This window comes from Dromaius novaehollandiae, chromosome 29 (assembly GCF_036370855.1).
Source record: "Dromaius novaehollandiae isolate bDroNov1 chromosome 29, bDroNov1.hap1, whole genome shotgun sequence".
NCBI classification, from domain to species: Eukaryota; Metazoa; Chordata; class Aves; order Casuariiformes; family Dromaiidae; genus Dromaius; species Dromaius novaehollandiae.
In genome coordinates, this window is record NC_088126.1 from 3,321,941 (window position 1) to 3,335,570 (window position 13,630).

Sequence of the window (13,630 nt, forward strand, 5' to 3'; positions counted from 1 at the left end):
CTATGCAGGTATACATAACCCATAAGAAAGAACCACTTTGAGTATGACACAGGTATAGCTAAAAGTAATCAAAGGAAATTAAGAAAAAAAATTAGGCCAAACATCACTCCACATATATTTAGGTTTCAGTAATTTTTCCTTTTACATCCCAGTAATTTGAGACATTTTAAAACCAAACTGCAGGGAACAATTCAGCTCCAGCAGAAAAATGGAAAAAAATAAGCTAGAAGATACTTCCATTTTTAGCTTTGAAATTCTGTTTCTTGATTTTTTGGATGCAAGTTCATTTAAATCCAGTCCACAACACTCTTCTGCTCTGCTCCTTCAAAGGAGAGCTGGTGTTTTGTGTATTTCAATGTTAAGTAGTACAACACCCTACACGAGAAATTCTGGCACACGGTTTGCTAATGTACAGTCAATTAGCTTTAAGGTTAGATGTTTACCAACATGGATGCTGTTGTTTAAGGAAAGGATAAATTTTAGGCCTGCAGGCTTGCACATGGTGATTTATATCCTAGAGGGAAAAAACAAAACAAAAAACAACAAAACCTTACACCAAGAGACGGATAGATTTAATGGGTCTTTTTCAGCCCTAACTTGGAAGTCTTTTTAATTAATGTAAAACAAAATGCAAGATGACAGCCATTGAGCGTAAAAAACAGATTGCTGGAAGCTGGGATGACTCCAGACGTGGCTCATTTCATGAGCGTTCTACATAGTCACAACTTAAACTGGGATCTGACCCTCAGTTACTGGGCCAGCAAAGACTGCAGGGACTGAAGAGGTAACAGATGTCCCCGTGGCACTTTGCCACTCGAAATCCTCACCGGCAACAAGCCAAAAAGGATTCCCCTGCAAGTCAAAGTCATGTCGTACGAGGTGGCAGTGGCTTAACAAATACAACTACTCCAAAATGAAAAGGCCATGCTGTAGGCTGAAGAGTTTTATTCATATTGGTCCTAAAGTTAATGGGCCAAGCTATCCTCTAGTGCATCAATGTAATCACAAGGAGAATTTACTCCACCATAAAAATTAAAGTCCTCCAGAGATACGCAAAAACAGGCATGTTTCTGCTGTTCCCCCACACACACACACTTAAAAAAATCCATCCCAAACCACTTAAAGTCTATCACTAAATTAAAGAGAAAAGCCGTGTGGAAACAACCAGGAATACCTAACACTATCAACAGTATGCTCCTAATGCCTAGAGAGATTTCATCTCCACTCCAGTGGACACAAAAAGCACAAATACAACCCATAACATCAAGCTTATACTGCAATATACAACCTTAACTGATGTTGAATGCTTTGTTTCAACAATACTAACAGAACTGACCAAGCTGTGTAGTCATAAATTCCGTGCATTTGGAAAGTAATTTTGCTTTGAGGCTGTAAATGTCATTTCACTCCCACCTGTCTTTCAAAGGATATCAATACACACCTCCGAGATTTTCAGAATTTTTCAGTAATCCAAGTATAGTTTTCTGACCAAACATTGCCTAAGAAATTCTACAAACTCTAAGATGCTCCAAAACACAGAATTGCGCTGTGGTGCAAGCAGACTCCACCATGCAATACTGCATCATGATCTGAGAAGAGGGCAAATTAAACACAGTTCGTACAGTCCTGGAAGATGTCAATGGCCTACCCAACAGGGCAAATCCTGCATAAGCAAGAAAGACCAGCAGAACTGCATTCACTGCTCAATTCACTTCCACACTGGTCACTTACGATTGAACGACATTCTACAAGGCACACACAGAAGAAAAAGGACTGTCGAAAGTGACAGATTGAGTCACACCAAGTAACAATCCCTACCTGACTGATGTTTTTAATCTACAGAGTAAAACCTGGAGGTACGATTTCCCCAACAACTATCACTAATTCTGTTTGCAAATCAGAATTAGAAAAAAAGAGAATTGTAGGTAGCTATGCCTATTACTCCATTCCTCTCGTACAGGCTACAGTGACAAGTGTCTAGAAACATGCTACCCGCTTTTCAGGGCAAGCAGGCTGCTAAGTACAGCAAGAAACTGAGCCACTAAGAAAACAATTCTATGTACTTCTGTGAACTGTAACACATACAAAGAAACAATTTCTAGCTAGCCTACAGCAGCAGCATACCAGCAATCCTTCTAAACCTCTAACTTTCTTGAAGTCCAAAGAGAATGCTGGTCCTAGTCAGACTATGCAGCACGGGACTGAGAAGGAAGACAAAAACGTTAGGTTTTGCCTTCTTTTTCTAACCTTCCTCACTTCCTTTTTCAAATCAGATGCTGGAGCTCCGATTCCCAAGACAAGAGTTTACCATGGCTCTTATTTTTAAGACAGCCAAAAATAAATAAATAGAAAGGAACAAATTAGAAAATTTGTTAGACTGTTGTGATTCTGTGCAATCCTTTCAAATTTAAGATGTGACAAATGCCTAGAAATTAGATTCTTGTATGATTCCCACTGGTTCTGAGCGGATTTGGGAAACATTTGGATAGCGGCTCCTAAAGAGACATATTTGAACTTGCCAGAAGAGTAGCAAAATATTTTACTGATAAATATATTGCTATTAGCAGATTTTTTTAAAAAAACAGCCACGCTCATTTTGCTTTTTTAACTGTTAATTTAATTAGCACATTGATATCACAAAGCCTTTATTAATTTCTTGTAACTGATTTAGAACATCTCTCAGTTTACTTTTATTAGTAAAGCTACGAAATATCTGTCACACGTGTATTATGTAGTGATATCTGCAATACACTTGGAGTTGAAGATATTTTTAAGACTTCCCACAAATGTATCATCATTTCAAATAATGTAAAAAGAACCTCTCATTACTTGTGTTTCTGAGCAAGTTATATCAAAAATTATATGTGGCAACTTTTTAGTTAGTTTGACAAACGTACTTGTACAGCTCCTTAATCCTAAAGGATCCTAAAACATTTTATATTTCAGTGTATTAAATTAATAAGTTGTGCAGAGAGATTGCTTATGCTATCTCTGATACGAAGCAAGACAATTCTAATAGCAAAAGAAAACCTCAAAAACTTAAGAAACAGAATTATTCACCTTAGAATTTGGCCAACACACCAGTTGAACACATCTACTCTTGCAAAACACATCACAGTGCCCCACCGTGACCACGAGCAGTCAGGACCTTGATTTTACATCTTACCTAAAGGGTGATACTGCCAGTGATAAATCCACTGTCCTTACATATTACCGGAAATTAATTTTGAACAGAAAGAAACCAACTGCTACTCCCTGTAGTCTCTGCAAGTTTTCGCAGGGCTCCCATCCCATCTGACACCTTCCTGTTCAGCTCGTGAAAATTCACATGCTCGCAGCACAAGACAGCGTGACTACAAGCGAGCCTCGCATTTCCCCTCTGCGCCCCAAAGCATTCTAAGCACCGAAGGCGTTTCTGCTTACCACTGCTGCCTGCAGATAGTGTCCCTAGCGTCTTCTTAGCACTGTCACTATTTTGGGCCCCACTGCTACTGACTGATGTGGCTGTAGAGAGGTTACCACCCGTGGACGCATGGGCAACAACTGACAGAGGGGCAGAAACGGGCTGCGGACTCACTGAAACTGCCAGAAAGGAATTGCATAATCGTATTTAGAGAAAGATAGAACGAGCGAGCGCAATTTGTTTGTAGAGACACCCTAACAGCATGCTGCTTGGCTACAGGCCATATGATCACACCAAGTAAAGTTTTTAAACTTCAGACAATAGTCCGCAGCCACATCCAGCTTCCCTAGGCCTGTATTTTATACCAAACAGCCCAAGCAAGACAAGCTATTCAACTAACTCAAGACCACTGTCAGTTTTATGCCCATTCCAACTCATCTATGAATGAATCTCTTTCTCCTTACTAGTATCCTTCTACCTTGGCATCTCTTCTAATTTATCAAAGCAAACTCCTCCTAATCTTTTTCTGCTAGGAAGAGCAAGAGGAAGCACGTGGCAACAGCAGAAGTGTATCCTTCCCTAAGCAGAAACAGCCAAATCCTACTCACCTCCAACTATCAACTAGCTTTCTAAAGCCCCAAATGTTGAATACTTTCACAAACATCCTTTGTTCACCACAACATGTGCAAAACAGCTACTGGTAGGAAGTTAAAAACACTGACTACTGGCCTACAAGACATAGCCCCTTCTCTATTCCAGATATGAAGCTGATGCTTTGCTTGATCTAGACCAAATAGCCAAGAAAAAGCAATTAAAATAGCTAAACAAAAGCCTAATTTATTAAACATACCAGTCTACTTCACCCACACATGTAACTAGTATAAGAATTCTTTTTTCCACACACCAGACTCAAGTACTTGGGAAGAATCAAAGGGATAGTGAATAAAATAATTTCTGATTACGATCATGTTTCATTTACTCCTGAATTTTAAATGCTCATGCTGAAGTTTTGATTTGTATAACACAGGTACATGTCCAATGGCCAAACTCATTGTGTTGATACCAAATGTAACCAATAGTCAAAAAATAATATTTTTACATCCTTACTTAGTTAGGGGTTCCATTACACATGGAATGATTAAATATTATCTGAAAAGCAAAAAGCCTCTAATCTGCAAATTATTTCCTTTTATGAGTCCAAATTTCTTATTAAAAAGCCAGCGGATAAGATACACTGATCTGCACATTAAATACAAACTCTGAACATCGAAGTTGCGCATCTTTCCATTTGCAGAAAATGGCCAAAAATATCAGCTAAAACTCATTACACCAAATCATAGGTTAAAGTAGTAACAATAAACTAGTTGTAATCTCACTGGTTTGACTATGTAAGCTAAGTTAGGGGAAATACAATTCATCAAATACCTGACTTCCTCCTTCATTTCAAAACCAATGAAAGAATCAAACTGTTCGTCACCCTGAACATTGACAAGCATTAAAGTACTTCTTAAAACAAGAAGTATTACGCTATTTTTCTTTTATGTGCATTATAAATTCTGTATTTTTAAAGAGCTACTACTTTGGCTGTACAACACAAGTGCCTGTTAACTAAAGTTCCCCCCTCATTTTTTAATAGGGCATCCTTTCTAACACCTAAGAAAATCTTACTTCTCAGGTACGGAGAAAGAGCTCCATTTCCCACCTCCCAGACTACCTGTCAGCAGGACAGCTAGCCTACAGCAGCATCACCACAACGTCAGCTCTACCCAGCACACAGAAAAGCTCTGTTCGCAAATACAGAGATCGAAATTTGTTAAATTATTCATTAACAGGGTTTTGTTGTTGTTGTTTCAAATAAGATTACTTACTGGATAGGATATAAGCAATCACTGCAGTTTCCCTTAAATATAACACCCATAACTTGAATAATTCTAGGCTAAAATACTTAATTACCTGTAGCAGTTTTATCAACCGAATTATAATCCTCAACAACAGAATCTTCAATCACATCACTGATTTTCTGCCATGGTTCCAGCTCCTCCTCCTCACATTCCATAAAAAGGTCTGTATCCGCCATTCTGTAAAGGGAAAAGAAAAACCATTTACTGGAAAAAAACATGCTTTTTCAGGCAACAAAACTCTCATTATAGAAATAATTCTAATTCCAGCACTACTTACAATGTTTATATTTCCCAATATTCCAAAGAAAAAATTTGAGCTGTGTATTTTCCAGTTCCTATTTATTCCTCAGGTTATAGAGCTGAATCTACATTCTAATTTAATCAGTTGTGTTTCCTTTTCAGAAAGAAATCTGTGAAGTTCCCTCCTGCACACTCTTGTTTTTGCCTTAAAATTTCAGTCTTTATGCCTCTCCTGACAAAGCCAAAACTAACAGCCTGAAATCAGAAGTCACTGCTCCATAACCCATTACCTTTAAATAAATAAAATCAGGCTGAAAGAAGGAAGAATTATGTTTTTACTTGATCTTTGGTTTGCAATATTCTAGGACTACTGCCAACATGCATATGACAGAGATTGAAAATTCAAGCTTAGATGAGTAAAAAATGTGCACACAAATGTGCAGGCAGTCCTTGGCTAAGCTCAGACTCCTCCTCCAACCAAACTCTCATATATTTTATCTCTTGTACGTTTCTATAGCCCTGTCACAATGAACAATTTTTCTAGTGTCAACTGTCCTACAGGACACCTCTTCCCAGAGGGTAGGAAAAATATCAAAGGTCTCCAAAAAGCTGCTTTCATCAATATTACTGATATCTAATCAATAAACACACATTTCCAACCACACTTGGACAACTTTCAAGCCATCAAGCCAAGTAAACTGAAATAAGCTTTCTTACAGAACTAGTTTCATACTGTTTCATTTAAACAGGATTTGCCTGTTTCTAAACTTCAATTCTAAATGATGCTTATGCAAAATTTTAATTCTGCTAAATAATACACTTAAGAGTCTTTAACTAACACCAGTAGTTCCAAAAGCTCAACTGCTTTTTTTTTTTAAAAAAGAAACTAGGGATTACAATAAGACACCACAAAACCTGAATTTCCTCACTTCCCACATGGGTTATAGCAAAAAAGAATTATTCTTTCCAGCTACTACAGAATCACTAGAAAAGACTGATAGCTGAATAAGTTCTGTATTCTAAGTGAATAGGAATTAACATGTCTAAGAGGGATTTTGCTCTTCATTACATTTTGGTGACAGAAGAGACTGTTATGATTGCATTTTGCCATCTCTACTACCATTTGACAGCCATAAAATCCGATGAGAAATGTTCTGAGACAAACTGGCCAAAATAAACAACTTATAATAAAGGACAAGCAAGAAAATAATCTAACTCCTTTTCAGACAATCCGTGTTTTCAATAGCCACAGAAAACAGTGCCCACCAGAAGGCTTAAACACAGAATAACATAAAACTGTTGAAAAACTTAAAATACACAGAGTTTTAAAATGTAAACTGGATTAAGTAATCACAGAGCAATTAAACTATAGGTCTTATATCATTAAGCTGTGTCTACCCTTCTTATCCTAACACAATCATAAATCTGGCCAAACAAAAGCTGAGCCTGCTATAAACTTCAGTTTGTAAATTAGTCTAAAGCTGGATTTACAAGAGTGGCTGCTAAGACTGCCTGCTACCACTTTGTGCAAATGCAATCTTCAATATTCATTTGCCTGTTGTGCCACAATACCTGTAAAACACAAAACCACACTCATGAATTTCCTGCAATCCAACGTAGGCCAAAGCAAAATTCCGACAAATGCTGACCTAAAGTAATTGCCCTAGCCAGGAAAGTTTAAAAACAGTAAGAATCCTAAATACTTGTTATTATTTGCTAAATCCAAAATTGCTAGTAATTTTTTAAGCAACATATGCAGTTCTTTGTGCTCCCTTCAGAAACAAAGTCTCTTACCCTGCCATTTTTCTGTGCTTTGTTTGGCTAGAAAGGATTTGCAGAAGTTACACTGCTATGCTGTAGTAGCATTATATTTTACTAACAAATAGTCATCAAAATCATTTCAGATTTATGCTTCATTATATAAATACACATCATTCTCACTTTCCAATTATAACTTTGAAACACACAAATATTTAATACAGAGAATGGTATTTAAAGGAAGCCCATCACACCACTTATGTTCAATAGCTGACCTTCTGTTCCCCACTTCCCTCAGCATTCCTATCAATAAAATAGCAAAGGTCATTCATCACGCTCTGCATGCAACTCTGAATGACTAGTACTGCAATTACTTCTGTGAACTTCTATTAAGATATAAAGCAGTAGCTCTTTTTACTAAGCTGGTTTGCATCTATTCACACACTACCAATTTGAAATACGTATTTAATATAGCTGTCCCCATGCCTCACGGTTTTTTGTTTTTACATTACTGTATCATTTAAGATTCTGCCTTGAAAACATTTATGTACAATTTCACCTGTGATCTCTGTGGAACTGGACTTGCCCTTCCCTTATGTAGGCCTGAAAAAAAAAAGTCCCAACCCAGCTCCCAAATAACTTACTCCTATCAAAACCAGCTCTTCTACTTTTTTTTTTCTTTGGGGGGGAGGGGAGGGCAGGAGAAACCCTTGGTAGAGAAATCTCTCTTGTGCAATCCTGTTAATTTACAAGGAAAGTATAAGGAATCCTGTTTCTCTGAACATGGGTGCAAAGATGATTTCTTTACTCAGTGCTCCAAGTCCTTTTCAGCCAGCTTTTAACCCCCAAAGCATTCTTTCTCAGGGTTTTTAGATGACCTTCCTTCTCCCAGCTGTCTCCCTACCCCTCTGCTCTGCTGTTCTGTTGAGGGGTACAAGCATATCTCCACGGCTGTCTTTGCTTTGCTCTTATCACCCTTTCACAGCATTCATTATGAGTTGAAAAAAAAAAAACCTTCAAGTGAAATGCAGGCCAGTAACAGCTCCAGCTTGTCGTGTTGGCCTGTGGTATCCACTCCTGAGCTGTCAGCAAACAAAGGGACATTTAATGGTTCCTCATTTTAAATGATGAGAATATGCTTTCTATGCCGTAACATTGCCTCGAGCATAACACTAAGACAGACACAAACCAAGCAGAGAGTCCAGAAGAGAGCTACAAAAATAATCAGGTCTAGAAAATGTGATCTTCAAGAAAAGATGGAATGACCTGGAGTTGTTTAATCTACAGAAAAGATTACTGAAGCATAATAATCATCTTCAGATACATAAAAGACTGCTGCAAAGTGGAAGGAAATGATCTGTTCTCCACATCTGTAATGGAAACAAGAAATAAAGGGCTCAAATTGAAGAACAGAAGATTCCAAGGTAGACATAAAAAAAAAAAAAGCTTCTAGGAATAAAGAACTGCAACAGATTTCCCAGGAAACTCACAAATTTCTCTCTCTGGATGCCTCTGAAAACAGACAGAACTGTAAAAAATGGTACATGTAATATTGGGGAGGCAACATGGATTAAATGACTTTTTGGAGGAGCCTTACGACTCCGTTTTTCTACAGTATTGTGTACATTCATGAACTGAATTAGTAATACTAGGTATTACTACAAAACAGTATTACTACAAAACAGCAGGATATACTTAAGTTGCTGCCACTGAGGTTTACACTAGTGAAAAACAGTTAAATACTCCTAACAGTTAACTCTTTTCATCTTGCTGAATCTACAAAACATTACTAATGAATACAACACCTAGGCCAAATTATCCCAACCAAACATATCTAAACTCCCGCTCATGAATACTGTATAAAGCAATAATTGCTTAAATGTGTCCATTGAACTTTTCACACAAACATCTGCCTAAAACTGCTCTGTCTAGTAAAGAAAATTCCTTGTCACCAATAAGAGGGAAAAAATAGCCGACTGATAAAAAAGTTAAGTCTCTTACTTGTCAAATAAAATTATAATAGTATACAAACCCCCCACAAATTGTTGTAATAATTCTAATATACAATTAACCAAGCATATTGCATCAGGCTTCGACACTCCATTAAAATGAATTAGACCACTGCTTTCATAAAACTAAGCAAGAAGCTATGAATAAGAAACCTCCACCATCATCACTTACACGGAAAAAGAGCACATTTATGAATTATATGTATGGTATGTTGCTAATTCTGTTTCTTAAAAAAACCAAACAACTCGCATTTTTCATAGCACTCATTCTGTATTACCTGCATGCTTCAAAGACATTACTAGCTTATTTATTTACATAAAACCTGCAGTATGTTAAAAATGTTATTAACCTCACCTAAAAGGCAGGAAATTGAGTTCAGCGAAATTAAACGACTTGCTCAGGATCCCAGTAGAAGTGGGTGGCTTAGAAATAAAACTCAAGATGCCCAGCCCTTGTTCACTTAATTAACACAAACTCAAACATCCTCCTGTTTAAAAAAAAAAAAAGAAAAAATTCTGGATGACAGATGATATGACAACAGATTCCAAGAAATAAGGCTCTGAAATATAGGTTCATGGTAGAGATCTACTTAGCAGGGAAAAGAAAGAATCAAAGAGCCTTAAATATTATTTTCGCTGCCTGTTAGTACAAACTTTTTTTTTTTAATAATTACATGACCTTATCAAAAACAATCAAGAGCTCAGATGAAGATCTTGAAAGGATGACCATCGGATAATTACATATTCCTGTTTTTCAATAGTCAGCCCTCACAGAAACATCCAGAAAAAAAATTTATGTAAAGCTTCTAGGACAAAGCTTCTCTTAGCTGGCAAAAGAATGGTGACGCTTACAACAGTAACTATTTGTCTGGAATCATATTACTTCATGCCAAACAAGTAACAGTGCCTTAATACTATAGTGATGGACAGTCTATAAATAGTTAGGATAAATAACCTGATCTATTAGTTAAAACATACACATATGTCTACGTAGGAAGGTTAAAACTACAGAGGAAGTCTTTGCACACATTGTAAAAATATATTATTCAACACCTCATAATTATTCAAGAGACGCAAAGACAAAATGCTAAAGAGATTGTAGTTACAAGCTTCTTTTGACACTAACTTACATTATGCGCATAGCATTTCATCTGTTCATATCAACTGAACTAAGAAAATGTCTTCTCTCTTCTATAATGCAACAGCTTTGTTTTTCAAAGCTTTGATCTTGAATATTTTTGTATGTAAGAAGCCTTTGCTCAATAAAATGATTAATCCCAATGATAAATACTCTACATTTAGCTTTTCAGCACATAGTTGCCAGATGCTTGGTTGAAATTATGGATGCCAAAAATTCCCCCCAAACTACAAACTGTTCTAGATATACTGCAAGAAGTAAAGCCTTTCAGATTGAAAGGTGTTTTCTTCCTCCTCTAGCTGAAAAAGAGGGGAAGACCTTCAGGGAGTGAGCCAACATATTTTAGCTATATACAGATAACTGGCACAACTGTAAGATAGAGACCTTTTTTTTCTTTTTTTCCTGACAGCCGATGTGCTTCATGTTCTTTGTTATGCACGGGTGAAAAAAAGTCAACAGTCATTAAACTCTTGTATTAAAAGGTTGGCCATTTGGGCCATTTGATAACATGTTCTGATCAAAGTGATTACCATTACTGGGGGGGAAATTCAAGAGTAAAGGGGTTTTTTTTGTTTTTTTGCATACAACTAGACAGATCAACTTATCATGAGAAATGGAGAAATCCTTTTCTTTCCTCCTATGCATCACCACAAAAAAACCTACCTGACTCCCTTATAATTTCAGCTGAAATCTGATCTAAGATCCCAATGTATTTATTTACTGATGAACAACTTTCATGTAGTTAGACAGATATAATCCCTACAGACTGCCATTATTGTCTCAAGAGAAAATGACTAAACAGCTAAAAAGGACAAAACATTTTACTCTGGTTAAAACATCACTGGTACTTCCAATCTTCAAAAACATGTCAATAAACAAAATACATATTTAATCCAAGTTCTCCACCTAAATGAGGTGGCAAGCAGAGGACTCAGTTTTCATAATGCAAATTTTAACTCAGTAAATTCACTGACTCACAGTAATATAAGTGCAGAGAATCAGGTCCCAAATGTTTTCTATTATCTAAAGCACCTGTGGACTGCAGCTCTTACATGACAGCTGCAGAGTAAGGCAGCTGTGCCTCATTGAAGTGATCTCTGAAAGATGTGTGGTTATATATTTACGGTTTCATTCACAGCTTGATATTATTTGACACAAAGCAAACAAGTTATGACATACATATGTTGTGTGTGCTTATACACACACACACACTTCTTTTTAAAAGGGACTTCAGATTAATGAGTTGTTCACAGTGTTCTTCAAAATTCACATGATGGGATGTGCTATTCTTCCTGTTTAAGCTTCACTTTCTAAGGCTTTTAATTAAAAAAATATAAATAAATCAGTACTTGTCAGGGCACTGCTGGTGGCCCAATTTCTGCCTACTGGGTGAAATCATCTGCAGCACAATCAGCCTTAAGGATGTAATAGCAGGTCAGAAATAAGCATGTATTCCATTATACAGGTGACTCGATAAACAAAAAGATGAATTTTGTTTAAAGACAGATTAAACAGGAGGGATAGAGACTGTTATACCAGAATTTCACAGCTTTCTTCCTACCATACCACGTTACCTGCAGGGATATGAATATAGCCACTAATGGAAAAAGAGAAGGAATAATCTAAGTGTCTTGCTCAGATCAAATACAGAAAGCTTTATCAGAGCAGTGAAGGAGGACCCAGGAACCTCGACTCCTGCCTCTAGCTCCCAAGTCTAGACTTTAGTTAGCTACATTGCCTTTTTATAGATAGGTACGAACTCAAGATGCGAAAATATTTATACTCTATCACACACTGACCAGGTTGCAAATTAAGTCATTCTAATCAACAGATACCACCAATCCTTCACAAATCCCAATTTAAATTAAAGCTTTATTCACAAGTACAGCTTCAAAGAAAGAATATGCATCTTTACGGGAACTTGCAATGTATAAACAAGCCAACATGCAGTTAGAATCAATCTAACTATTAGCACATCACATTAATGTGATAGTATTTTTTTTAAAAGACAAAAGTCCCAACTGACTCCATGGGGAACCCACTCACAGTTGACTATTAGTCATGAAGGACTAAATGAAAGTTGAAGAAATAAAGGCAGGCCAGGAACACAGTTTATGAACTCTAACTTTAAAGATGAGACTTACATTTCCAAAAGTCTGTAGCTGACTAATTTCAGTCTTGCACGAGCAGTCACCCTGGTGCTAAAGCTTCCACTAAAGTCAACGGACCTTTTTCACCAATGCTTTATACCAATTTTGGACAGAGCTGGCACAAAGAAGCCAGAGAACAAAATACAAGTCCTTTGCAACATGGACGCATGAGGAATCTTTGCAACAGCTCCTAGACAGAAAATATTGTGGGTTGGGAATTATAGGGGAAGGGGGAAATATACCCAACACAAACTACATTCTACTGACTCCATCCAAACACAGAGGATGTAGCTGCCCTATGCTGCAATAAGAAGGTAGAAATAAGTTGTAGACAACCTATTTTCCTGATCCAGTCTAGATTAGCTATTGAAGATTTCATTGTAGCATGGTCATAAAGCTATCAAGATATCAACCCTTTTCCCAAAATGAGCTAAGGAAAAACATCAGTGTGAAAAATCTGTTTTAAGAATTAACTGACCCTTAAATTTTCTTGCCCACTTGCTAGAAATCATCCCCCACTCCCTCCCCCAAGGATAGTCCAGAAAAGAAAATTAAAAAAATAAAATTGAAAATTTCTTTTTAAAAGGCACAAGCAAGCTTAAGGAGATGTTTCCCCGCGCTAAGACAGAAATTAATACATAAATCATCTTCTCTTGTCCAAAGTCTCCTTCAGCATGCCAACTTCTCTCTATTATGTCTTCCTTTTATGAATGTGCAAGCTTAACAGAACTGCTGTCTTGTTCCTTATTTTCTCACTTTGTTTTGATTATATGCACTCAAAGGCAAGGAAGGTACCTTAACTTTTTAAGAACTAAGAAGCCTGGTGAGATTACATTACATGTGAATGCAAATTAATCCTATGGTGAAGGTTTCTGCTGTCAAGACATGCTGCAATCTCTTCTTTGAAAAAAAGGATAATGCTCTTCAGTGGCTTTAATGACTGAGTGGCACAGTCCAAAACTGATATAATTTGATGAAAATATATCTTGGGCTGTGATTTCATTATTGTTTATATGGCTATTCATATTAGC

General features: G+C 36.9%; 1 protein-coding gene across 4 annotated transcripts in view; it reads right to left on the reverse strand.

The window, feature by feature from the left end:
- POGZ (pogo transposable element derived with ZNF domain) overlaps positions 1-13,630 on the reverse strand; it is a 39,016-nt gene that overhangs the window by 22,267 nt on the left and 3,119 nt on the right. For 3 of the 4 annotated variants that reach the window (XM_064499083.1, XM_064499084.1, XM_064499081.1), the window contains exon 2: positions 5,357-5,481. In XM_064499083.1, the coding sequence (XP_064355153.1) occupies positions 5,357-5,480 (124 nt within the window). In that variant the 5' untranslated portion in view covers position 5,481. Of the gene's footprint in view, positions 1-5,356; positions 5,482-9,666; positions 9,800-13,630 lie in introns of all 4 variants that reach the window. The other variant, XM_064499082.1, reaches the window with a different exon arrangement.